Raw genomic sequence first — 24,938 nt, forward strand, 5'->3', positions numbered from 1 at the left:
CGGACACTTAACCGATGGAGCCACCTAGGTGCCCCTTGCTTTTTATTTTAAACAACAAAATATCCATTAAAGTAAACAGTAAAGTGACCAGTCACTTCTTAAAAAGTACTTGCCATGACCAACGTAAGGAAAAAATAACTTCACCACACTTGTCCCTACTTGGGTTTCTGAAATACTGGTTTAGTGATGACCTCTAATTTCCCAGAACACTAACAAAATACACTCTAACAAACATTTGTCCTTAATGAAACAGATAAAGAAGTAACTTCTAGAAATTCACATGGAACTCATGTTAAAAACAAAAACAAAACAGGGACGGTAGCCACAAAAAAGTATATTTCCACTCTGAATAAACTTCCACAAAATATCATGTTACCTCAACCTCATTCTCAAAAGGAAGAACATGGTTCAGTTTCACTATTAAAAGTCTGGTTGCTCACCATTCCAAAAAGGAAACAGAACAACTGAGAACAAGGGTACTTCAGTTCGTTTAGATCTGGAAATCCAGACACAAAAGCTGTGGCCTTAGACTTTTAATAATAGTTGAACAGACTTCTAAATTCTGTCTTTACCCCCAAAGTGGACAGGAAAGTAAACATAGATAAGCATTCCTTAAAAAAAGGAAAAAGAAGCTTCACTACCAAAAACCATTCATTCCAGTTTTGCTTCCCACCTTGTTAGTACCATTCACCACTCAGGTGGTGGCCAGCCCCATATCACCAAATTCTCTCCATCCCACCCTCTCTGGACCCCACCGAATATAAACCCTGAGCCTAACTGCCCACTTACTGGACTCTGCAAGGGCGCCTTTTCTGACATGTATTTTCAGTGAGTCCTATCCAACAACATTGAACACAAATCATAAAAGACGGATTATTTCCCAGCATTGTTATGATGAAAGTTAACGTTGGTTCTTAAGATGTAGGATTTTTTCATCTGATTTATAAGTGAATATATGTAAAAAGTTTTCTTTTGCAAAGTGATTATGATAACAGTGGTAATAATTATTACTGATATTCATATTAATCATCGTTATCACTACATGAATTTGGAAAAACACCAGAAAATGTGAGACAAACAGCCACTATCATCATAAGCATCCTTACATTGTTGTGTTTTGTTGTTTTGTTTCAAAAGTTCCCTTAAACTCTCCCCAAATTCTCTAACTTAACATCTCATTTAGTATCTTGAGAGATCTTTTCTTTTTGAAAGTGAATACCGAAAGGGATTCATTTTGGATTCTGGAGAGGTTTCTTTTTCTTTTTTCTTTTTTTTTTTTAATCTGGAAAACTAATTATTAGGAGAAAAAGAGACAAAATCAAAGCAACTACCAGAGCAATAAAGCAACACTAGAAAATCAGACCCTAACTGATGAAGAAATGGCTTTGCACTTACAAATCAACTTTGGACAAGCAGACTTAGAGCTCCAGAAAATAAGGTTGACATATGAGCTCAAAACCTACCTTTATTCAAAGCAGATAACCTAGCAAAGCCACTTGATGATGTGGATGAGATAGTGACTTTTTTTTAGGTCCCTCACCACGATGAGTTCCATTCCGACACTCAGTGAGCACGTGCTCACCACAAGCAGAATAAGCATCTAACCAAACAATTTAAATGCACAGGAAATGCACAGGAAGGTCCTATTACATACAATGTACTGATTACTAAATACCTGTCTCAATGCATTAAGCTGTTGGGCCCAAACTGACAACTACTCCTGGCAGGCCTACTCTTTTAACTTAGAAAAACAGATCCAGTATATCCTTGAATGAAAAAATTAAACCATACAACAGTATGCACAATATAATAACACATTACATGGGTGTACATACACATAGAATTTTTAAATCTGCTCCAAAATTTGTGTCAATTTATATACCAAAAATTTTAAGAGTAATTATCTCTGTGCATATAATTTTCTTCTTCTATTTCCAGATTTTTCTACAATGACCAAAAAATAAAACATGAACTTTAACAGACTATGTCATATGACATCTTTTTGTTGTTTATTAATAAATGTCTCAGCAGAATCCCAACTACAATTGTTTTAATCCCAACTACAATTAACTTCCAAAGGCTGATGAGTATCAGAAATTTGGCTTCAAGATCTAATATATTTAACTTACAGCCCCTTTCAAGGCACAAAAAGTGATGTTCTTTCATATCATTATGATGGAAAACACATCTTGGGTGCTTAAGAAAAAAAAACAAAAAACTGTTAGGTACTACAATGGACAAGTAAAAATCTTTCCTCTAGCAGAATACACAAATCTGAATTGCTTCAGAAAGCATACACAAAATTGACAAGAACCTCTTTGGGAGACTTTCATAGAGTTAAACTATTTACAAACCACAGTTTCATCTACGTCAATATGCAACACTTTAAAACCACACGAAAAGGAAAGGAAAATTTTAGTACAGCCAACGTTCGCGCAATGAAGCTGCTACTGCTGAGGCCAGGCCAACAGCTCATGCTTCTGTGAAGACCTGCAAGGAGCCCGCAGTGGCTCAGAGACTATCCCCCCAGGTAGGTCTCTTTAAATACTCGGTATGTTCAAGTATCTTTTGGTAGAAAGGGAAGCTATGATTTTCAAAGCTTAAAATGTTTAAGTTGGAAATGCCTACATATAATAAGGCTGCTGTGTAAGAAGGCACCCATTATTAAACTCTAAATAGATTCTCACTATGAACTTTCCTCTATCTGATGACCCCAGCCATCCCTCTCAAAAAAAAAAAAAAAAAAAAAAGCTTAATTTATACAAAACTGAATACTTACCTACAGGTGAACATAACTATTCAGTAAATCAACGTTACATTTTATGATGGACAAACACCATGTTGTAGGCTGTACAACAGGGTACAACGGGTCTTAAAAGGACTTTCCTCCGCAAACATTATAATAGGTAATTTCAAGAACGTTCTATTGTGACATTCATTTTTTTAAAAAAATGTAATGAGTTTATTTATTTTCTAAGCAATGGGCACTCTATCTAAACAAAGGAGCCACTTGAAATCTTTTCTTTGCTGTAGTACCTCTGCGTACCTCAAATTTCCACAGGGTAAATAATTGGTTTACGAAATAATTGTCAAGCGCCTGGATATCTAATTTGTGATAAATAACACAGAATGTTATTATAGTATAATTAGACCTCTAATCAACATACCAAAACTTTTAAATGACAACATGTGTTTTTCATTGCAATCTAGACTGAGGTTCATGAAAACCAAGTACAAAGCACATGATTCTCCAGCATCATCAAATAAATAGTTACACTCTAATTATTTTTAAATAAATTACCCATAGGCGGTATGGGTGGATGGCCAGTTCTAGTTACAGAGAATATTAATATATTCATCTATGAAATGAGACTTTTTTGTATAAATCATATTAGCAACAGGAACGCTTTAAAAAAAAATATTGTGTTAACTGTTATAACATTTGAAATACAAGAGCATAAGCCAAAATCCTAACACCCGGTAAAGGAATAATGAGCAAAGTTGGGAGACAGAGACAAAGATCAACTTATCCCAACACCAGCTTTGGACCCAGAGAAGGAAAGGATGCTCAGAGTGCCAAGGTTCAAATAAACAGTTACTATCAAAAATTAGAGTCCTTGCCATCTGCAACTACATGGATGGAACTGGAGGGTATTATGCTAAGCAAAATTAGTCAGAGAAAGACAAATATCATATGACTTCACTCATATGAGGACCTTAAGAGACAAAACAGATGAACCTAAGGGAAGGGAAACAAAAATAATATAAAAACAGGGATGGGGACAAAACAGAAGAGACTCTTAAATATGGAGAACAAACAGAGGGTTACTGGAGGGGTTGTGGGAAGGGGGATGGGCTAAATGGGTAAGGGGCATTAAGGAATCCACTCCTGAAATCATTGTTGCACTATATGCTAATTTGGATGTAAATTAAAAAAAATAAAATTAAAAAAGAAATATCAGAGTCCTAAGAAGTCAGTGAAGCCTGTAGGAGACTGCAGACATGAAGAACTTACTCCAGGCATTTTAAGGTAGGAAGGATTTGGACATAGCAAGGATAAGGGCAGAAAGCCTAGAATATGAGCAACATGGTCAGATTCTAGCCTGTTCTCACAAGCTGGAAAACCCTGAGCAATACCCAAGTGTCAGAACTCATTGTCCTCAACTGATCTGGGACTTGGACTAGACGCTATCATTAAAGGTTCCCTCCATCCTTAAAGTCCTATGATCCCCCAAATTTTATCACAACTAAAAGTACAAAGGCAAGAAGGAGCAGGTCACAGAGTAGCGATCCCACACATCTAGAGAATTGGGATAAAGACTGTAGGGATGGCTTGAAGCAGCTAGGTCATAGGAACTTTGAAAGTAAGGGAGGTTTAGATTTAAAAGATAGAATGTAGGTTTGTTTTTTAAATATAAATATAAATATAAATATAAATATAAATATAAATATAAATATAAATATAAATATAGTGTGTGTATATATACATGGTGTGTGTGTGTGTGTGTGTGTGTGTGTATACTAAAAAGAAACATCAAAATACTTAAAGTCTAAATTTCCTTTATTAGTATTCAGGGAAAAAGTTAAGAACGATATTTTATTTCTGCTCTTTTATATGAAAATTGCTTAAAATAGAGTTCCTGCCACATAGTAAGCACTTAGTAAGGCTGGCTCGATAATAATAGTCATTATCATCGTCACTATCATCATCATTACTCTTATTGAGAGTTCTAGAGTAGTTTTGAACATAGCTTCTGAGGTCAGACTTCTAAGTTAGAATCCTGGGTCTATAATTTAACAGCTATATAACCCTGGGTGTTACTTGACCTTGTTGTGCCTCAGTATTCTCATATGTAAAGTAGGGATAATAACACCAACATGACAGGAATGATGAAAGGTAAAGTACTTAGCTCAGTACCAGACACCAAGTAAGTACTCAATTATTTTCACTGAGTTTAGTACAGAATGAATTATCCATGAACTCTGAAGTCCTATGGCAAGTAGGAAAAGAAGGACATGTACCCTTTTAAATGACATTTTATAAAGTTTCATATACATCTGCCTTGTCAGTCTGCTTGTAGACTGTTTCATCCCAAGATGTACACAGTGGATCATTAAATAATTAGGAGAATTAAGGATCAGAAAGACTTCAAAAATTTTTGGTTTTTTACCTTTTTTTTTTTTTTTTTTTTTTTTGAGGGAGAGAATTCCAAGCAGGCTCCATGCTGTCAGAGTCCAATGTGGGGCTCAATCTCACAAACCCTAAGATCATGACCTGAGCCAAAATCAAGAGTTGGATGCCCAACTGACTGAGCCTCCCGGGCACCTCTGTTGTTTTACTTTTAAATGGAGGTTTCAGAGAATGGGCTTATTTGGACTTTTTAGCCACTGTACTTATTATTTGCTATTTTTAAGAAGTTGTGTATCGGTTTTTTTTCTGCTAAAACACAAAATCTTCTGGTCTTTGAAACAAAAGGCAGGTGTTTACTATGTATGAGGAGCTTGCACACCAGAATCAGCACTAGAGAGATGTACCTATGGCACTAAGAGCATTAATTTTGACCAGGTCAGAGGGAATAAATGAAGCCCAAATGGTTTAACTTGCACTTATCAACCTCCAATTGTTCCAGGAGGAGGAACAATTCCCTCCAGGAATGTGGAGGGAATACGTCATGATTTCAGCATTATCAGTGTCAATCACAATGGTCCTAAGAACATGTCCTACACTTTTCAAACCCTACAATGAAAGAAAAAAGAAAACACTCAAGTATGATAGATGTTTTCATGCTAACATAACTGAGCTTCTCCTTGAAAATTCTGTAACCAATGATCATATATTCTTGTTCTAGAAGTCTTTAAAGCTTTTAATGCATTGTCTAATTTCTCAAAAACACTGACAAACGGGCGCCTGGATGGCTTAATAGGTTAAGCATCTGACTTCTGCTCAGGTCATGATCTCGCAGTCCATGAGTTCGAGCCCTGTATCAGGCTCTATGCTGACAGCTCAGAGCCTGGAGCCTGGAGCCTGCTTCTGATTCTGTGTCTCCCTCTCTCTCTGCCTCTCCCCCGCTCATGCTCTGTCTCTGTCTCAAGAATAAACAAACATTAAAAATAATTTTTTAAAAAAAGCACTGACACAGAAACATCCATACAAGCACGGTTTAATAGAACTAGGACACAAACCAGAAAGATACTTTAGAATGATCTAGTACCTGCATTACAAAAGCAAAAATAAACAGGAGAAATTAATTTTAATAACATACTTAACCTAATACATCAAAAATACCATTTCAACATATGCTTAATATAAAAATATTGAGATTTTATTAACTGTACTATTTGTATACAATAGTGAAATTTTACTACTTGTAATGTTTTTTATAATATCTCCTAAAACATCTTTAAAACCCAGTGTGTATTTTGCATTCACAGCACATGTCAATCTGAAATGGCCACGTTTCAAGTGCTCAATAGTCCCATGTGGCTACATAGTGGACATCACAAGGTCTATGTCATTAGGAAACTGAGTGAGGGAATAGAAAGGAGTAAGCATCAATTCAAGACCAGACTCTAACCCTTCAACTCTTTCTGCTAAAAAGAAAAATGAAATGCAATTTTGACTGTGAAAATGTTCTAGTAGATGACACAACGAAGGGCCTACTTTCAAAGTAACTCCCTCTAAATTTCAGTACAATTTTCTGTCACCCATTACTTCCCCTCTCAGCCTACATTCCTCCAGCATGAAGAGCTCTTGTCAATTTACGAAAAAAGCAGGCCAGGAAGCTCAGTGAAACCTCTCCAGGCTCAGCCACAACCGAACAATGTTACCTTCATTTCCTTTCTTTGTTTCTCAGAATTTCAGTTCACTTACCTCCTCCGCAAACTAACTTCCAACGCAACTGGTAGCAAAAGAACTACCGGAATACAAAAGTGTGATGTCAAAAATATCCCTTCTAGGGGCGCCTGACCGGCTTGATTGGTAAAGTGAACAACTCTTGATCTCAGGGTTGTGAGTTTGAGCCCCATGTTGGGTGTCGAAGTTACTTAAAAATAAAATCTTAAGGGATGCCTGGGCAGCTCAGTCAGTTAAGAGACTGACTCTGTATTTCGGCTCAGGTCATGATCTCGCAGTTCATGAGTTGTAGCCCACCACCCCCACCCCACAGGGCTCCATACTGACAATGCAGAGCCTGCTTGGGATTCTCTCTTTATCCCTCTCTCTGCCCCTCCCTTGCTTGTGCTCCCAGTCAGTCACGCTCGCTTGCTTTCTGAAAATAAATAAACTTAAATCATTAGTCTCTTTATGAAAATAAATAAAAATAAATTCTTAACGAAAATCCCTTCTAGAAGCAAACATACATGGGAATTCCAAAATCATGAAATCACACCATGGAAAACCCAGGCTTCCTCACAATCTCAGATGTTCCCACCAGTCACACAATCTAGTAAGTTCACCAATAAAATTTCCTATAAGAATTAGAAAAATTGTAACCTAGCATTGTGAATATAGATGTTTTAACAGAAAATAGTCGCTAATTTTAATTACTAACGTCCCTACCATTTTTTTAAACAGATTCTTCGGATTTTTTTTTTTTTTTTTTTTTTTTTGAAGAGTCATCCTTCCTTTCCCTCAAGATGACAAACAGTTCTCTCTTCTGCCCAGTTTACACAGGTCTGGAGCCGTTCACCTATTTTTTTTATTTAGTTTTTCTTGTTGGAATTATCGGAAGTGGTTTTGCAACCTGGGCTTTCATACAGAACAACACAAATCACAGGTGTGTAAGCATATACTTAATTAACTTGCTTACAGCTGATTTCCTGCTCACTCTGGCATTACCAGTGAAAATCGTTGTTGACTTGGGTGTGGCACCCTGGAAGCTGAAGATATTTCACTGCCAAGTGACAGCCTGCCTCATCTACATTAATATGTACTTATCAATTATCTTCTTAGCATTTGTCAGTATTGATCGTTGTCTTCAGTTGACGTACAGCTCTAAGATTTATCGGATACAAGAACCTGGATTTGCCAAAATGATATCGACCGTGGTGTGGCTAATGGTCCTTCTTATAATGGTGCCCAACATGATAATTCCCATCAAAGACATTGAGGAGAAGCCAAATGTGGGATGCATGGAATTCAAAAAGGAGTTTGGAAGAAACTGGCATTTGCTGACCAATTTCATATGTGTAGCAATATTTTTAAATTTCTCAGCCATCATTTTAATATCTAACTGCCTTGTAATTCGACAACTCTACAGAAACAAAGATAATGAAAATTATCTATATGTGAAAAGGGCCCTCATCAACATACTTTTAGTGACTACAGGCTACATCATATGCTTTGTTCCATATCACATTGTCCGAATCCCATACACCCTCAGCCAGACAGAAGTAATATCTGACTGCCCAACCAGGATTTCACTCTTCAAAGCCAAAGAGGCCACGCTGCTCCTGGCAGTGTCGAACCTGTGTTTTGATCCTATCCTGTACTACCATCTTTCAAAAGCATTCCGCCTAAAAGTAACCAAGACTTTTGCTTCACATAAGGAGACCAAGACTCCAAAAGAAAAATCAAGTGGTGAGAGCAGTGCATAAAATATGGGATTTTTCATGCTATCACTTCCTGTCTCAGTGACAGTAAGTATTGGGAAAGAGAAGGGATAGCCTAAGTAAAAGACAGCTACCATATGTGGCCTGCTTTACTCAGAAACTGTTTCTAAATGTAAACCGAGCAGCACCCTTGTGGTGCTTAAACCACGTTCATACAAAACCAAAACAAAAAACCTAAAAAGTACTGCTGAACCAACACAACACCTTGCATTATCCTTGAAACCTAAAAAAGTTTTATGACACAGACTCAGAGTCATTCATGAAGTATCCATTTGAATATTGGGAACTGACTTCTTGATAGAAATATGCAAAATGATCTCCATGTAAGATGCCAGAAAGCCCTTTGGCAACACGATTTAAAACCATTTAGATCATACTAAATAAAATCCAGCTGATCTTTACATGAAACCACTTGTGCCTGATTTATTTTTAGTCCATCATCCAGCTCACTACTCCAATTTTTAAGATCTAATGGTTTTTCTAAAACAATAACTAAAACTGTTTATTTCGAAAAAGGCTTGAAAATACATGGATAGTTTTCGATGTACTATATATACTCATATTCTCATAGATTATAAAGATTTTCTAATGTTAGCAATGACAACTTCAGTGACTTCTTATTTTCATTTTGTAGTAACATGAAATATTACCCCCTAACATTTCCAAGCACGGTGTTAAACTATACTAACTGCTGAAACTACTGTTTTGGAACTAGAAACTCACATCAAAGGTACGGAAAAACAGCACTAGTCAAATGGCCTTAAAATAGACATGCCAGATCCACATAGCAAGGCCTTCTTAGGAACACAACACGTGCTGGGCTGACTGGTGCCAGGTCTGAGACTGACCCCACGTGGGGCCAACAGTTTAAAGAATGGGTGAGTCTAGCTCTCAGGGTCACAATCCTTAGATCAAATTCTCTAGACTGCAAGTAATGCAGAAAGAATTCAATAGATGGTATTAAATAAAAGATTTAGGAAAAAGAAGATTGAAAAGTTTAGATAACCAGACTTGAGACTATGTGGGGTTTTTTTCTCATTTCAAGAGCAAAAGCCCAACTTTTACAACAATTACAACAATTGGTAATACATTTGTACTAGCTGCGGTGATTAATAAATGGTGTTCCTGGCAGCACTCTCGAGAGACAGAGAGCTCGCCCACTCTCACATCTCAAAAGTGTACTTTCGCTTTAATAAACTTTCCCATTTATGTTAAAAACAAAAACAAAAAAAGAAAGAAAGAAATGGTGTTCCTGGAAGCTAACAAAACAGGTTTCATTCCAGGGCTATTTTTAGTACCGCATTGAGAGGAATTATTTTCTGAAGCTTGAACCCAAGACAATTCCTGTGTACAATTTCAATATTCCCAGATTTTGAAGAGAATAATAAATGAGAAAATGCACAAAAGAAAATGTCTGCTACCCTTCTAACATGGTAAGTGCTGAACAAATTCTAGTTAGCTAGTGGTAATGACAGAACCCCGCACTGCATCACCTATCTGACATAAGGTGTAAAGGACACAATTATGTTACAGGCTGGTAGAATGGTGATACACTAAAACTTGTCCTTGTCAATAGTCTGACAACATGTTGTTACTGACAGGCAGATCAAGACATCATTCATATAGTCCTACATACAACTACTAGATTCTTTTCCTGAATCTTTTAGTCAAGGCCCTAGTAGTCTTCTCTCCTTGGTCGTCACTCACTAGGGCCACATCTTCAAGATCGGGGGCTGGAGGGAGGAGGCACACAATTTTTTTTCCCCAAGCACATTCTTATATTTTCCTCACATGCATAATAAGTTAGTCAAACTTTCCCTTTTTATTAAGAAAGAGAACCAGACTCTGTACAGCATTCCTAATGTCAATCTCATATTAGCATATATGTTCATTTTCCCCTTACTAATATTTTATTCTAAATGACACAGTAAAGGGAAGTCTAGGGCAACTGGTGATAGAAAACTATTAATAAACTGTATCCAATGATATCAATTTTCTAGCAGTTCTTGTATGAATGCATTACAGTTGAATTCTATCATAATCCATCATGAGAGACATAATCACTGGAAATCATTCATGCTCCTTCCTCTAAGGAAGTGGACAGTCTTTAGAATGTTACATGGTGGGAATGACTGTGCAGCCAAGGATTACATGAACAACAGAATAAAGATGTCCATGTTTGGGTAGTGTCCTGCACACCCAGATGCAAGGAAGAGGAAGGCCAGCAAAGCTCCACTTACCCAAGAGAGAAACACAGAATCTTCAACTAGTTTCAGCCATTTTCATCATTTTGTCATATCTGCTCTATTACCCCTCACCCTTATATTTAAATTAACTTTTTAGTTTGGAATACTTTAAGATTTATAGAAAAGGTACACAGATGGTACAGAAAGTTCCCATATACCTTTCATGCAGTTTGCCCTAACGTTAATGCCTCATGTAACCATGATACGTTTGCCAAAAGTAGGAAATTAACATTGGTGCATTAACGGTTAACCAAACTCCAGACTTCCATATACTGCCTAACCCCACTCTTGACTCCCAACTATTTTTAAAGCAGATTCCAGGCACTGTAATAGTTCATCCATAAACTCTTCAGGACACATCTCTAAACTATCAGGCCACCCCTTCTATTGTTCTAAATGAACAGTGAGATTATTCCATTATGTTGAAAATGAGTGATGTATACAGGTAACAGCTAAAAAATGTATTCAGCCAGTGATGTGCAAGAAAGAATTGTGGCAACTTTTGACATAGCTCTGGACAGAAAAATTGTAATAAAAATATATACAGGTGTAGTGATTTTGAAAGTTCCAAAATAACAACAAAAATTAAAAGTTAAACTATTTAGGGGTGCCTGGGTGGCTCAGTTGGTTAAGCATCCAACTTTGGCTCAGGTCATGATCTCGAAATTCCTGAGCTCAAGCTTTGCATCAGGCTCTGTGCTGACAATGCAGAGCCTGCTTGGGATTCTCTCTCTCTCTTTCTCTCTGCTACTCCCCCACTTACACATGTGGTGTCTCTCTCTCTCTCTCTCTCTCTCTCTCTCTCAAAATAAACTTAAAAAAAAAAAATGTTTAGTTTGCAGATCAAAATTCCTCAAAGGTATCCAGAAGATAACAGTATACATTCCTCAAAATTACACTTGTTAAAATAATAATAATTATTATTATTATTAGTGCTCAATGAAAGAATGACTCATTAACATTTCACTTAAAATTCCAGGAGAAAAAACAGTAATTTAAGAATATAAACACATTTAGATTTGGGCCCAATTTTTATGAATATCAAGAAACCAATGTTGTTCCCGTTCAGCAAAATGCATATCACAAGTTCTGAGTCCAACACTAAATTTCCCAAGTATTTCTCATATGCTATCAATTCTTAAATTCAACAGATCAAAACCCAAGTCCATGTCATATACAACCTCTTCTATGAAGCCTTAACCCATTTCTCAATCAGATGTTCTCTCTCCCCTTTAATACTTATTCTCTGAGAGTGGAAGAGACCCAAGAATGTCAAATGGTTTATCTTCCAGAGGGCACATGTGGTTTCACTCAATCACTGCACTCATTTTAGTGTTCATCATTTTATATGTGTCTCCCTCCTATCTTATTCATCTTTCCTATGCCCCCAATTCTCATTCATCTGTATGATACCACAAGTACCTAGCACAATACAATGCACACAAGAGCTACTAATAAATGAAGTTTCAAAAAATAGGAAAACACATTTAGACATCATTTGCAGTGACTCAAATGCTCTTGATAAAAGGATAGTAACCTAGAAAATTCCATTAAATCTAGCTAGCCAGTAGTATCACATCACAAATTTAAACTACATCCGTATGTATGCTATACAATTGTAATTATAACAAAAGAAGCAGTAAATGCAAAAACTCACCTCCTTTCATATGTGTTATGGAGACACACAATGGAATAATCAATGGCTAATGATCCCATAATGGAACAATCAGGGTGCCAACTGATGGAAGCAATGACTTACCAGAGGTATGGGGAAATGTGTTGCATACTGCAGGTGCCGCAGAAGGTCATAATTAGATGGAAAAATCAGCTCCCTGGGTTTTTCTCTCTTAAGCAACTTCTCACCATTAACCGACATTCTTCTGCCCAAGGAAGGGTTGGCATTCTCACAGGATTCTCCAGGCATGGGAGAAAAAATCTAAGTCATGTAAAACAAATGTTGGAGATTGTAAATGAAAGAGAGCAACACAACACAGCGCTACATGCCAGAACTTCACACACACAACATTCATACACTATCTTTTCCTTATTTAAACACTAAGAAAATATATAAATAAATTTTGTTAATTTCCACAAAATTCGTATTCAGACCCAAAGGAGACCATCAACATCACGCCCCATTTTGCAGATAAGAAAGTGACAACCACACACATGTAAGAACTGTTCAGAGCTGCACTCTCCAGAGGGCCAGAGTTAACATTGGACTTCAAGGTTAAATGTTTCCTCATAAGGCTAAATCTCCCACAAAAACATACACAAAGAAATAATTAACAACACTAATGAATAACAGTGGGGCGCCTCTGTGGATCAGTTGGTTATGGTTAAGTGTCTGACTCTTGATTTCACCTCAGGTCATGATCCCACAGTTGGTGAGTTCAAGCCCCACATCAGACTTGGCTCAGACAGAGCTGAGCCTGCTTGGGATTCTCTCTCTCTCTCCTTCTCTCTCTGCTCCTCCCTCAGTCTCTCACTTGTGTGCACACACTCTCTCTCTCTCAAAATAAATAAGTTTAAAAAATAAACTAATGAATAATAAAGCCTCTAGTATATACCCCAAACAGTATGATTTTTCATAAAGGACCTCATTTGGATCCATGAGGAAGAAAATACTATAACCATACTGAGATATGGTTGAAGAAGTATAACAAGTCCAGAGCCAGGAAAACTATTATTTAGAAACTGAACACATACATAGCAAGTCAACAAGGACTGTCACGATGAAACTACTATCTTCATGTATTCCTCAGAGACAATGGTCTCAAATGAACAAAAGAGAAAAGACAGTCAACCAGGAGGACAGAGTGTTATAATTCACAAAGGAGGCGATGCAACCAAAACTAAGAATGAGCTGAAATGAGACAATCACAAGATGAGTAACTGTACACTAGAAAGGAGTATGGAATGAGCACATTTACATCACAAGTACACAGGTCATTCCAGGACATGGGTCAAGGAACAGAAGGATGGAGACAAGCTGGGGTGCAGGCGGGGAGGAGGGGTTAATAGTCAATAAGAATTTGAAGGTTGAACCTACTGGAAACTCCGAACCAAAGTCAGTTTTAAAGTCATTCTTGTCTACTTCATCAAAAATATTAGTAGTTCCTGAGTCAATGCCCATATGCGCCATAATAGTCTGTTCCTGATAATTGCCAGAGAAAGAAAGTTGCACTGTAAATTTTGTAGTTCATTACAAACTAAAGCTAAACTATGACAATGATTTTTTAACCATCCTATGTCTTCTCTCTCCCTAGATTCTACTTTTCCCAAAAAAGAGAAGGAAGTTTTAAGACATTCACTGTTTTTGCAAAGTCACATTCTTTATCCTCATGATAAAAAAAAAGATTTAACTTCCATGATACTTGAAGGAAAAAGCACACAAACTTCCTAATTAAAAATCAAATTGGCCATAACGTCCCTTCTTTGGGCTATTTCCAGTCACATGCTCACCAACTGTACTTAGAAAAATCTAAGAGTATACCCAAGATACAAGATACCTGGACATCCAAGAATAGAAAAGAAAAAGCAGAAACATAGATGAAGCATCAACAGGTACAGTAACTTTAGTTTTTAGCCTTTAAACTTCTACTGTGGTCAAATTCGGAAACAATGGTGTTTACATTAAGGAAATGATTTTTTTTTTTAATTCCTGCACCATTTGATCACCAAATCTTAAGAGCACAAACTATGAATTCACACATGCAATTCTAACATCAGGTCTTTACAAGGATAACCACAGTTTTAAAAATACCATAATATTTTCATTATGCTTAAATTCCCACAGAACCAATTTGAGGCTTGATTTTAAGGAACTGTCACAATCTCTCACCATTTTCTACTCTTTCTCATCACCACCTTCATGTTTTCTGCCTTGAAAACTTCTTTAAGTATCTGGAATGATGTCCAAAACACCAGAAACCGGCAGAAAATGATAAAAGTCATACTCACAGTATTATAAAATAATTTGTTGAAAAAAAAAAAATTCCACAACATTTGAGAGATAAAGTTGTTAATTTAAATGAAAATATGTGTTAATGATTAAAACAGAATTTCCCATTTTGTATCGAAGACAGAAACAATGAATGAATTGGGGTTAAAGATGCTCCTTCTAATGGGACCAAAACAAGTCTGATTTTAAGTCACAACATTCAAGGAAACTGGGATTTAGAAACACATAAAATTGGAAGTATTTAATTCCTGTCCAGTAAAAAAATGTTACGGACTGTCAAACCTTTTCATTAATAGTTTTAGAGTATCCAAAAGAAACTTCTGGAATATATCAATTATAATCCAATGTTGTTTTTTGTTTTGTTTTTTTTCTCCACAAGTTTGGGGTAGAGATAAACAAGTTCTGTAATGGGAGAATACAAGTAAAATGTAATCACCCTTCCACCACCAAACAATCCTTGTGAAACTAGTTGCCCAGCTGAGTGTGGTTTTCGGGTTTCAGGCACCACTCCCAGGGGCATACCTCCATTTTCATGTCATGGTCCTTTGGATAGTGCTCATCTACATTTTCTCCTGCTGGCGATCGCGGCCGAGTCGAGGCGCTGACTGACAAGTCTCCCCGAGATATGAGGGTACACATGTATGCATCATGGGAGAAGACATCGTGTCGGATGAACTCACAGAAGAGCAGCACCAAATTCACAAATTCGACTTTTTCACATTCACTGTTTGGATCCGCTATAAAGAAACAAATCAAGAATTCAGTCTCCCTGACCTGGCAGGAAAAAAACAAACAAACAAACAAACAAAAAACAAACAAACAAACAAAAACACCAAACAGGAAGGCTTAACAATATTCCCATACATTTTTTTTTTTAACACAGTGAAACATTTATTGGAAAATTTACTATGATACAGAAGCAGTTGTGCAAAACTGGCACGGAGGTTTTGATTGTCCCCCTGTAATTAAAAAACAATATCCGATGTGCTAAGCTCAAGTTCAAATTTAAAGATAGTGGTCCTTGGCAAATGAATAACCATTCAATTAATACAAACACAAAATTTCAGGTACACATGGGGTGGGCGGGAGGGAAGCAGAGCTAAACTGCTTTCCTCTGGTTTTACTACTAAAACAGCTCATGACTATTTTTATAGCTTGAGGGTGTCTATATATTCGTGACGTGTGTGCACACTTTTTCAAAAACTTCACAACGTAACAACTGAAAAGGTACCTGAAAATAATAGTGAGTGGGATCTACTGGAAAAAAAAGGGAAGATGGAATAAAAAAGAAGGGCATAAAGATGGAGCTCTGCAGTCTTGCTCAATTCATAGCCAGTCTATTTAACTCACCTGATAATATTGCAGCTGCATTCTACAACTTTGTACCCTCGACAGAGACTAAAAAAGGTTAAGAACAATCCTTCAGCACTCAGTCTGTGGTGCCATCGCACTCACAAACACCAACAAAGACAAACAAAATCTAGGCAACATGAAGCTCGCTCCCTAAAACTGAAGCCTAAGCATTCGCTGCCATCCACCTCCGAAGTCAATGACAAACAACAACGACAGAAGAGAAGCACAGCTTTCTCTGACAGCAGGAAACCAGATCTAGAACAAGCAAAGGCACAGGAGAAAGGTCTTCCCAAAGAACCAACAGGAGTGAGGACAGGATAAGGGGCACGAAGGGCAAATGTGTATCTTTCTCCCCCAGGATACAAGATAAGTTAGAGAAGCTAACATCCATTCCCGGCGATCTATTTTCTACTCTCCAGGATCTCTTCCGTCCCTGCATTTTTCTGCTTCCTTTTCCATGTTTCACTGTTGCCCCCTACTTCCCAACCACCAGTATCTCTCTGGCTCTTGCTCTCCCTCTAGCCCACAACAGCCACCAACTAACTAAACGAACCTCAGCCCAAAGTATCATTCAACCCAAACCAAGGACTTTCTGAGAGGAATGGAAAGTAGTACTGTTTCTTGTTGTTTTACCTCCTTCTTCACCACAAACCTGTCCTTCCCACCCCTACCACATTTCCATGTGCCATTTTTTTTGTTTCATCACTATCCATCCTAAGACCCTCCCCACTGTACTTTGTCACACAAAAGCCTCAGAATAAGATCAAGCCCTCTTAACATGCATAAACAATTTTTTTAAGTGTGCACTTACTGTATAAACCCACTGGGTTTGTAATTCCCAAACCCTCAACTCCCCATGAACAACAGAATAAAAGATAGAAGAATGGGAGATGATAGGGCACCTAGGTGCCTCAGTTGATGAAATGCCTGACTCTTGATTTTGACTCAGGTCGTGATCTCAAAGTTCGTGAGATGAAGCCTCACATATCAAGCTCTGCACTGAGAGCGTGAAGCCGGCTTAGGACTCTATCTCTCCTCCTCTCTCTGCCCCTCCCCACCTCTCAAAAATAAATAAACTTTAAAAAATAAAAAATAAATTAAAAAAAAAAGGAAGAATGGGAGTTGACAGAACAACCCATATAGTGTAGGCAAGCAGCCAACCATATGTACAAATTATTTCCTTGTATCAAGGACTTGGATATAAAGTACTTTTATTTTCTTATTAGAAACGTAGAAAATCAGATTATTTTGAAAACTAAGCAAAAACAGAAAATTCGTAATCACAATAGTGATTAGATAGCGAAACATCACAAGACCATAGTTCCTCTTGTTTGGTAAGAAAGATCTAGAAAGGGAAAACTAGACCACCAAATATTAATTAGACAATGAGGGGACTCATTTTTAAATTTTTGAAACTCTAGAAATTTTTAAATCTTTGAAGCTCACTTGATTTTAAAACTGCATAGAAGTCTCCATTAAAAACACGCAACAAAATTTTGCACAGTAAGATATACATTATATTCAGCACCAAGAACTTTCGATTACGATGTAAGCTAGGAAAAAAAAGAAGCATTAATTCCCCAAAACTGGTCAATCTCTTGTTTAAGATCTAGAAGCAAAGAACTTTACTTACATAATGAGGGGGCCTGTGTATCTAAAAACCTTAGTAGCACATTCTGGAAAACAGGCAAACTAGATCCAGCAAGAGAGGCTGAAGAAATGGACTCCTTCTCATCCAAGACCTCTGATTCACCACACCTCTAAGATTAAAAATAAACAATCATAGTTAATTTTAGAGGACAATGTAGTCACAATGGATCATGAATTTGTCAGTTTTTTATTAACAGTTAAATTCTCAGAAAAAACATGCAGAATTAATTGAGATTAATTCTCAATTAATTCTCAATTGTACTTTATTTGAGGACTATGCATCACAGGTAAATATAATTTCTGAAAGTGAGGGACAACTAGGGACACCTAGGTGGCTCAGCTGGTTAAGGGTCTGACTTCAGCTCAGGTCATGACCTCATGGTTCCTGGGTTTGAGCCCGCATGGGTCTCTGTGCTGACAGCGCAGAGCCTGGAGCCTGCTTCAGATTCTGTGTCTCCCTCTCTCTCTACTCCTTCCCCATTCACACACTGTCTTTCAAAGATAAATAAACATTAAAAAATTTTTAAATGAAAGTGAGGGACAACTACCCCCAGATCAACTGAAATGATTCCAAAGGACACCCATGAAAAATAGTATTGATGTAAATTACAAAGTCTGCACCACGTGGTATAAATACCTACTGAAAACACAGCATAGTACAATAAGCTACTCGTTATCCCTATGCAAAACTGCTAAAATAATTTGGGGCTGTCATTTTTAAACAGCTCATATAGTTAACTGTATATACCCCCTCTGAGAAACATTTGGGCATGTATACTGAGTTTAATATTTTTGTGTTTGTTTTCACTAGTAGAGTGTATTTACGATTGTCTTTGGGGAGTGTTGGGAAGTGTGGTGTCAAATGACAGAGCTAGGAGAACTCCTCTGATACATTTCTTTCACTCATCACATCACCAATTAAGATCTCTTAGAACCCGTGGAATCTCCATAGTTTAAGAAACCTACCTAAGGAAGCTCCCTAACTTCTGCATCCAAGACAGAACTTACTAGAAGACCAGAAAAGAAACCGTTGAAAGAGAATCAGAACCCTGTTTTCTATTCTTTTCAATATCCCTTCAACCTTCCCACTTTCATTATCTATTCCTTAATATATTATTTCATTAAGATATTACTTCTCTAATCCATCCTCTCTTCACCAAATTCTGAAACTGGTGATGTTCAATAGATACCAATTATCTTTTTTTTTTTAATGTTTATTTTTGAGAAATTGCAAAAGAGACAGAGTGCAAGCAGGGGAGGGGCAGAGAGAGAGGGAGACACAGAATCTGAAGCAGGCTCCACGCTCTGAGCTGTCAGCACAGAGCTCAATTAGGGGCCCAAACTCACAAACCATGAGATCATGACCTGAGCCAAAGTCGGATGTTTAACCAACTGAGCCACCTAGACAACCCTAGCAATCAATTATCTTAAACATCTCTGAAAGAATACATTCTTTAGATGTGGATACATTTACACCTATTAAAATTACAAAGTAATCTGTGGAAGCCTCTTCTGAAAGCAACTGTGTGTGCGTGTGCACACATGTATATGCTCATTCTAGAACACGCTGGAATAAGGGTAAACTAAATTTGACAAATTCAACCTCAGTTACTCAAGTCTGACCATTGCAATTCACTGTAGAAAAGTCCGTCTATTCATAGAAAAAAGCAATGAAACACCTTCCCTAATCTGCACGTTGTAAAATGGGCCATGAGTTTCACACCTCAACACCAGTATCTTCAAGCCCCAGCTTGAACAATGTGATCCTTTATATTTAGTGAACAGTGCTTTCCCAGCAAGAGGAGAGAAATGTCCATGGAAATATTCTTCCTATTTCACCTTCACAGGATATAGCACTATTATCAGTAAGAGAGAGCCAGCTAAGTTCTCATCTGTTCATACAACACCTTTAGAGCATCTGCTGTGCACTGAACACTGTTCTGGGTGCCAAGGACAAGACAGTGAACAGGGTGGGCAAGGTCCTTATGGTCAAGCTTACATTGTAGAAGGTGATAGGCTGGCTTTTAAATAATAAGCCAATGAAACAGAGTGATATGAGAAACGGAGTGAAACAGAGTGATATGAGAAAGCGTGCCTGAGGGTGGGTGACAGAGGATCTTCCTAAGGAGATGACATGTGTTGAGGCAGGAATGCTAGAAAGAGACACTTCCTGCAAGAGGAAGGGCAGAAAGGAACTGGCCATGTAGAACTCGGGGAGCAGGGTGCCACCCAGGAGGATCAATGGGACAAAGTCCCCAAAGCAGAAGCTGGTTTGGTGTGCTGGAGCCACAGGACAGCCAAGGTGGCTGCAGCTGTGACCCAGGGGAGAAATGCACAAAATGAGGTGGGAAACGCAGGCCGGGGAGGCCAGTGCAAGGCTCTGTGGACGCAGTAAGGAGCCATCAGAAGTCTGAGTAAGGGAACAACATGATCTGCTTCCAGGCTGCAAAGACTGCTCTGGCTGCTGTGAAGAACAAGGCGGAGGACGAGCCAAGGAGCCCAGAGGAGATGCCGATGCAGCAGAGGCGGGGGGGGGGGGGGGGCCGCTCAGACCACATGCATGGCTTCTCCTGGCTGTCCCTCCAGATCTCACTGGCAGATAAGAAGACTCGCTTAAATTTTTTCCCCTTCAGCACAAGCTAATGTTTGTCAAGTTAGCTTTGGTTTTTTTTTCCCCCTTTATAATCTACTTCCGAGGCTTTAATTGCTCTCTCTGGGACCAGAATATAATCTCAAAACTAACACAAATTGGTATCTGTAATCTGAAAATCAGAACTGCCCCAAAGAAATGTTTCCAGATCGACCAAAATATTACATGGCTTTAAAATTCACAAAAGTTGGGACACCTGATGGCTCAGTCAGTTAAGCATCAACTTTGGCTCAGGTTATAATCTCACTATTCGTGAGTTCGAGCCCCGTTATCAGGCTCTGCGCTGACAGCTCGGAGCCTGGAGCCTGCTTCAGATTCTGTCTCTCCCTCTCTCTCTGTCCCTACCCTACTTGCACTCTGTCTCCCTCTCTCTGAAAAATAAAAATAAAAATAAAAAAAATTAACAAAAGTTGGTGTATATTATATTTGTGTGTGTGTATACATATAAATGTATATATGTGCATGTGTATCTTAACCTCATCAAGGGAGATGTCTTTGTTCTAAATCAGGTGTTAAAGTTTTATTTTAAAAGATACAATTTCAGGGTGGATCAGTCAGTTAAGCATCTGACCCAATTTCAACTCAGGTCATCATCTCACAGTTCGTGGGATCGAGCCCCACATTGGGCTCTGCACTGATAGTGCAGAGCCAGCTTGGGACTCTCTGTCTACCCCCCCCCCCACCCACCCCCAAATAAAAAAACACTAAAATAAATAAATAAAAGATACAATTTTAGGGGCACCTAAGTGGCTCAGTCAGTTGAGCACCTGACTTGATTTCAGCTCAGGTCATGATCCCAGGGTCATGGGATTGAGCTCTGCATCGGGCTCCACACTGATTCTCACTCTCTCTCTTCCCCTCAGCTCCTCTCCTCTGCTCACTCACTCATTAAAATTTATATTTAAAAAAAAAAAAAAAGAAAAAAAAAAAAAAAAAGATACAGTTTTAAACTAGTCCAGAATACAAATTATTGGTTTCATCAACTTAGAGGGATCTTGTATGTAGTCTTTAGGTGAAAGTACAAACATTCTCCCTTTTTCCTTGAAGAGGGAAAAAAAATTTTTAAAAAGCATAAGGAGTATTAAAAAAAACAAAACAAAACAAAAAAAGAATCCTCCCCAGAACAGTTATTTTTAAATGATGGCATCTGACAACAGAAAGAAAAGTGAACCTACCTCTGCTTCGATTTCCGCCTGCCTCTTCTCCAAGAGTTTTGCCACAGCCATGGCCCTGTGTTTGCCTGACCGTTTGCAGCTCACCGCCCATTCACACAGCAAGGTCACCACAGCTTCATCATTGGGGGCGACCTACAACCAAGAGAAGAGGGCAGCAGCCATGTGACATGCAGCATTCACCCAAGGACGGGATGCAAGCCCTGGCACGTTTAAAGCTTTAAAGCTTTCTCGTATTTTTTAGTACAGTCATTTTAGAAAGCGTTCCTAAATCGTTTTCAGTTCAAGTATAAAGAGTAACACTTCAGTGACAAGGAAGGAAACCAGTTACTGGAACAGTCGAATCCGGGATGACTTCAAGAGAATTCATGTCTCCTTGTATATGCCTTCATTGACACAGGACCGTAACCTAGCTCCACTGATCCTCCAGAACATCAAAGCCAGGAGGAAAGGAAACGGACCACTGAAAGTCAAGAGCAGAGGTTACCAATGCCAAGCACCCCCTCCACCGTTTACCCTCTCCCACTTTCACACTCACAGCCTCCCTCAGTACCTAATCCTAACATGCCAGTTTATCACACCACCCACTCCAACAAGGCTGGAATGCTAACCAAAGACTCACTGCATTAGAAAAGATAAACATGAAAAATGACACCCATGCATCAAAAAGGAACAAAAATTAATGCAGACACGGCTAATGGGGGATAGTATATCCTGGGTCTACGTAAGGCTCAGCACCGCCACAGGAACTACGCGCTGTTGTTACCAAGGCCTAGAAATGGGTACCACAGACTGAGGATCACAGGGACTTATGTTACATGAATTAGGGACAGGCAGGAGGAGGCAAGTTGGGAAGATGAACCATCCTTTTGTGCAACCTTTCAGAGGATCCAAGCCAACCAATGGAATATCAATTTCAAGTGTCTAATATTTGTGCAATTCTACAAACACTATGCCAGAAGAGTTAAATAATTGCAGTATTGGCATCATGTGTTACGTGAGAAGTTCTTAACTTTAGAATCCATAAGCTCGGGGCGCCTGGGTGGCTCAGTCGGTTGGGCGACCGACTTCGGCTCAGGTCATGATCTCGCAGTCGTGAGTTCGAGCCCAGCATCGGGCTCTGTGCTGACAGCTCAGAGTCTGGAGCCTGTTTCGGATTCTGTGTCTCCCTCTCTCTCTGACCCTCCCCTGTTCATGCTCTGTCTCTGTCTCAAAAATAAATAAATGTAAAAAAAAAAAAATTTTTTTTTTAAAAGAATCCATAAGCTCAATTAAGATTCGAATAGCTATAAACACACTCCCAGGAAAAATATGCATACATACACTCACATAAACCTAGCACAATTTTTCAGAAAGTCATGGACTCTGAGAAGAAACGCAAGAATCCCAGGATAAGAATCCCTAGTCAGATGGTAGATATTACCCCACAATTCAGATCATGAAGATCAGTTTATTACAAGATTCTTAGTCATCTACCCTAACTTTGGCTAAACCCATGTTGACTCATACCAAAGAAATATTATCTAGGACAGATCTCAAAAGCATCTCTCAGTCTCTTCATTTAACACAAGAGAAATAATTCGATTAAAATATATCAAGATTGAACATAACATTTAAAAAAGAAAGCAAACTAGAGGGAATGTCTGCCTGGATTCAGTCTAGTCCAGAGAAAAGTAAAAATATCAAAATAAATTCAGTGAAGCACCACATGCTTACATTTCAATTATTGAGAAAAGGGGTTACCAAAAAATAACTCCCATCAGTTTTTAATAAATCAATCTAGTCAGTAATGTGCATCATATCCACATTTATAAAGTTTTAAAATTTTCTTCTGCATCATTAAAATAAGATGAAAATATGCTACAAAAGAATAAATGACTCACCTAAGTAGCAGGCTCTGCTTGACCTAGAGATGCACAGGATTGTACACATAAAGGAAAACACTTTTTAAAAAAAAATTTTTTTTTAATGTTTATTTTTGAGAGACAGAGACAGAATGCGAGTGGGTTACGGGCACAGAGAGAGGGAGACACAGAATCTGAAGCAGGCTCCAGGCTCGGAGCTGTCGGCACAGAGCCCGACGCGGGGCTTGAACTCACAAGCTGTGAGATCATGACCTAAGCCAAAGTCGGAGGCTTAACCAACTGAGCCACCCAGGCGCCCCAGGAAAACACTTCTTTTTAACACATTCACATATGACCGCTGGTTTGGGGTAATGTGCTAAAAAATAAGCCCCAGGAAGGAGTTAATTCACTTGCAAAAGCACTTATTAAGTACCCACGGTAAGCAGTGAGGAAACAAAAATTTTTAAAGATCTGGCTCCTGTTCTCAAAAAGTTCACCTTCTAGAAAAAAAAAAAAAAAAAAAAAGCAGAAAAGACAGCTGTATCAAAGCTACAAAACCTGAGACCTGGCTGCCTCAGTCAGAAGAGCTGTGACTCTTAACCTCGAGGTTGTGAGTTCAAGCCCCACAATGGATGTGGAGGTTAGGTAAATAAATAAGTAGGTAAATAAACATTTTTTTAAAAAAATGTTTTGACAACACAAAGGAGGAAGTAATTAGGTCCGGCTGTCTGCACCTTCCATTATCTCATAGGCAATGAGCATCTGTCAGTCTCACCTTACAGACATCTGAGATCCTAAGTTGGAGACAGAAGGGCCTTCAGTCTGCCTGCCAGAGCTGTGGTCTCAACTTGTAATTTTTAGGAATTAAGTGAATAGTGTGCTAAGAAAATCCAAGGATTTAGGTTTTTGAAATATAAAATTTTATCACAGAAACTTTCTTGTACTCCCATCAATTACACCTATAATCTATTTTCAACCAGTAAGTATTTTCCGATACTGGCCAGATTCAATGAGTGCCAAGTCCACTCCTTTTGGAATGTCCAATAGACTGCCAAATAATGCCAGTCTTTCCAGGAGGTTCTGGGCCTATTTAAAAAAAAAAACAGTAGGATGTTACAAAAGATGTTTTACTACCAACTTCTAAGAAGATCATCCTGGAAAATCAGGTCACATTATACCAATTTGAAAGCACACTGTCCCTGCTATATGAATAATTATATACTTATGTATTTGGGGCATACTATACTTCATTAGTTCTTCATTATTAAGAAATTATTAGTTATAAGATACATTCTGATAATTTTATCATTTTTCAAGATAATTTCCCACTCAAAACTCTCCCTCCACCCCCCTACTAATTATTATGAAGTTTTGGTTCTCATTTTAAGTGGTTTTTAACAAGAAGCCTTTTCTAGATTCCACTATCAAAAAAAAAAAAAAAAAAAAAAA

At 38.1% G+C, this 24,938-nt stretch overlaps 2 protein-coding genes across 17 annotated transcripts in view; one reads left to right on the forward strand and one right to left on the reverse strand.

The window, feature by feature from the left end:
• The window catches only part of MED12L (mediator complex subunit 12L), a 336,247-nt gene that overhangs the window by 220,511 nt on the left and 90,798 nt on the right, over nt 1-24,938 (reverse strand). For 13 of the 16 annotated variants that reach the window (XM_049629655.1, XM_049629653.1, XM_049629652.1 and 10 more), the window contains 5 exons: nt 21,649-21,780; nt 17,807-17,933; nt 15,343-15,557; nt 13,909-14,013; nt 12,616-12,792 (listed from right to left, as the gene is read on the reverse strand). In XM_049629655.1, coding sequence (XP_049485612.1) covers nt 12,616-12,792; nt 13,909-14,013; nt 15,343-15,557; nt 17,807-17,933; nt 21,649-21,780 — 756 coding nt within the window. The remainder of the gene's footprint in view (nt 1-12,615; nt 12,793-13,908; nt 14,014-15,342; nt 15,558-17,806; nt 17,934-21,648; nt 21,781-24,938) is intronic. The other 3 variants (XM_049629661.1, XM_049629656.1, XM_049629654.1) reach the window with 1 other exon arrangement.
• Nucleotides 7,574-10,368, forward strand: GPR171 (G protein-coupled receptor 171). Its single transcript, XM_049629690.1, has one exon. It carries the CDS (start codon nt 7,636-7,638, stop codon nt 8,593-8,595), a length of 960 nt encoding a protein of 319 aa, XP_049485647.1. The 5' UTR covers nt 7,574-7,635; the 3' UTR covers nt 8,596-10,368.

The sequence above is a fragment of the Panthera uncia genome, chromosome C2 (assembly GCF_023721935.1).
Source record: "Panthera uncia isolate 11264 chromosome C2, Puncia_PCG_1.0, whole genome shotgun sequence".
In the NCBI taxonomy this organism is placed as follows: Eukaryota; Metazoa; Chordata; class Mammalia; order Carnivora; family Felidae; genus Panthera; species Panthera uncia.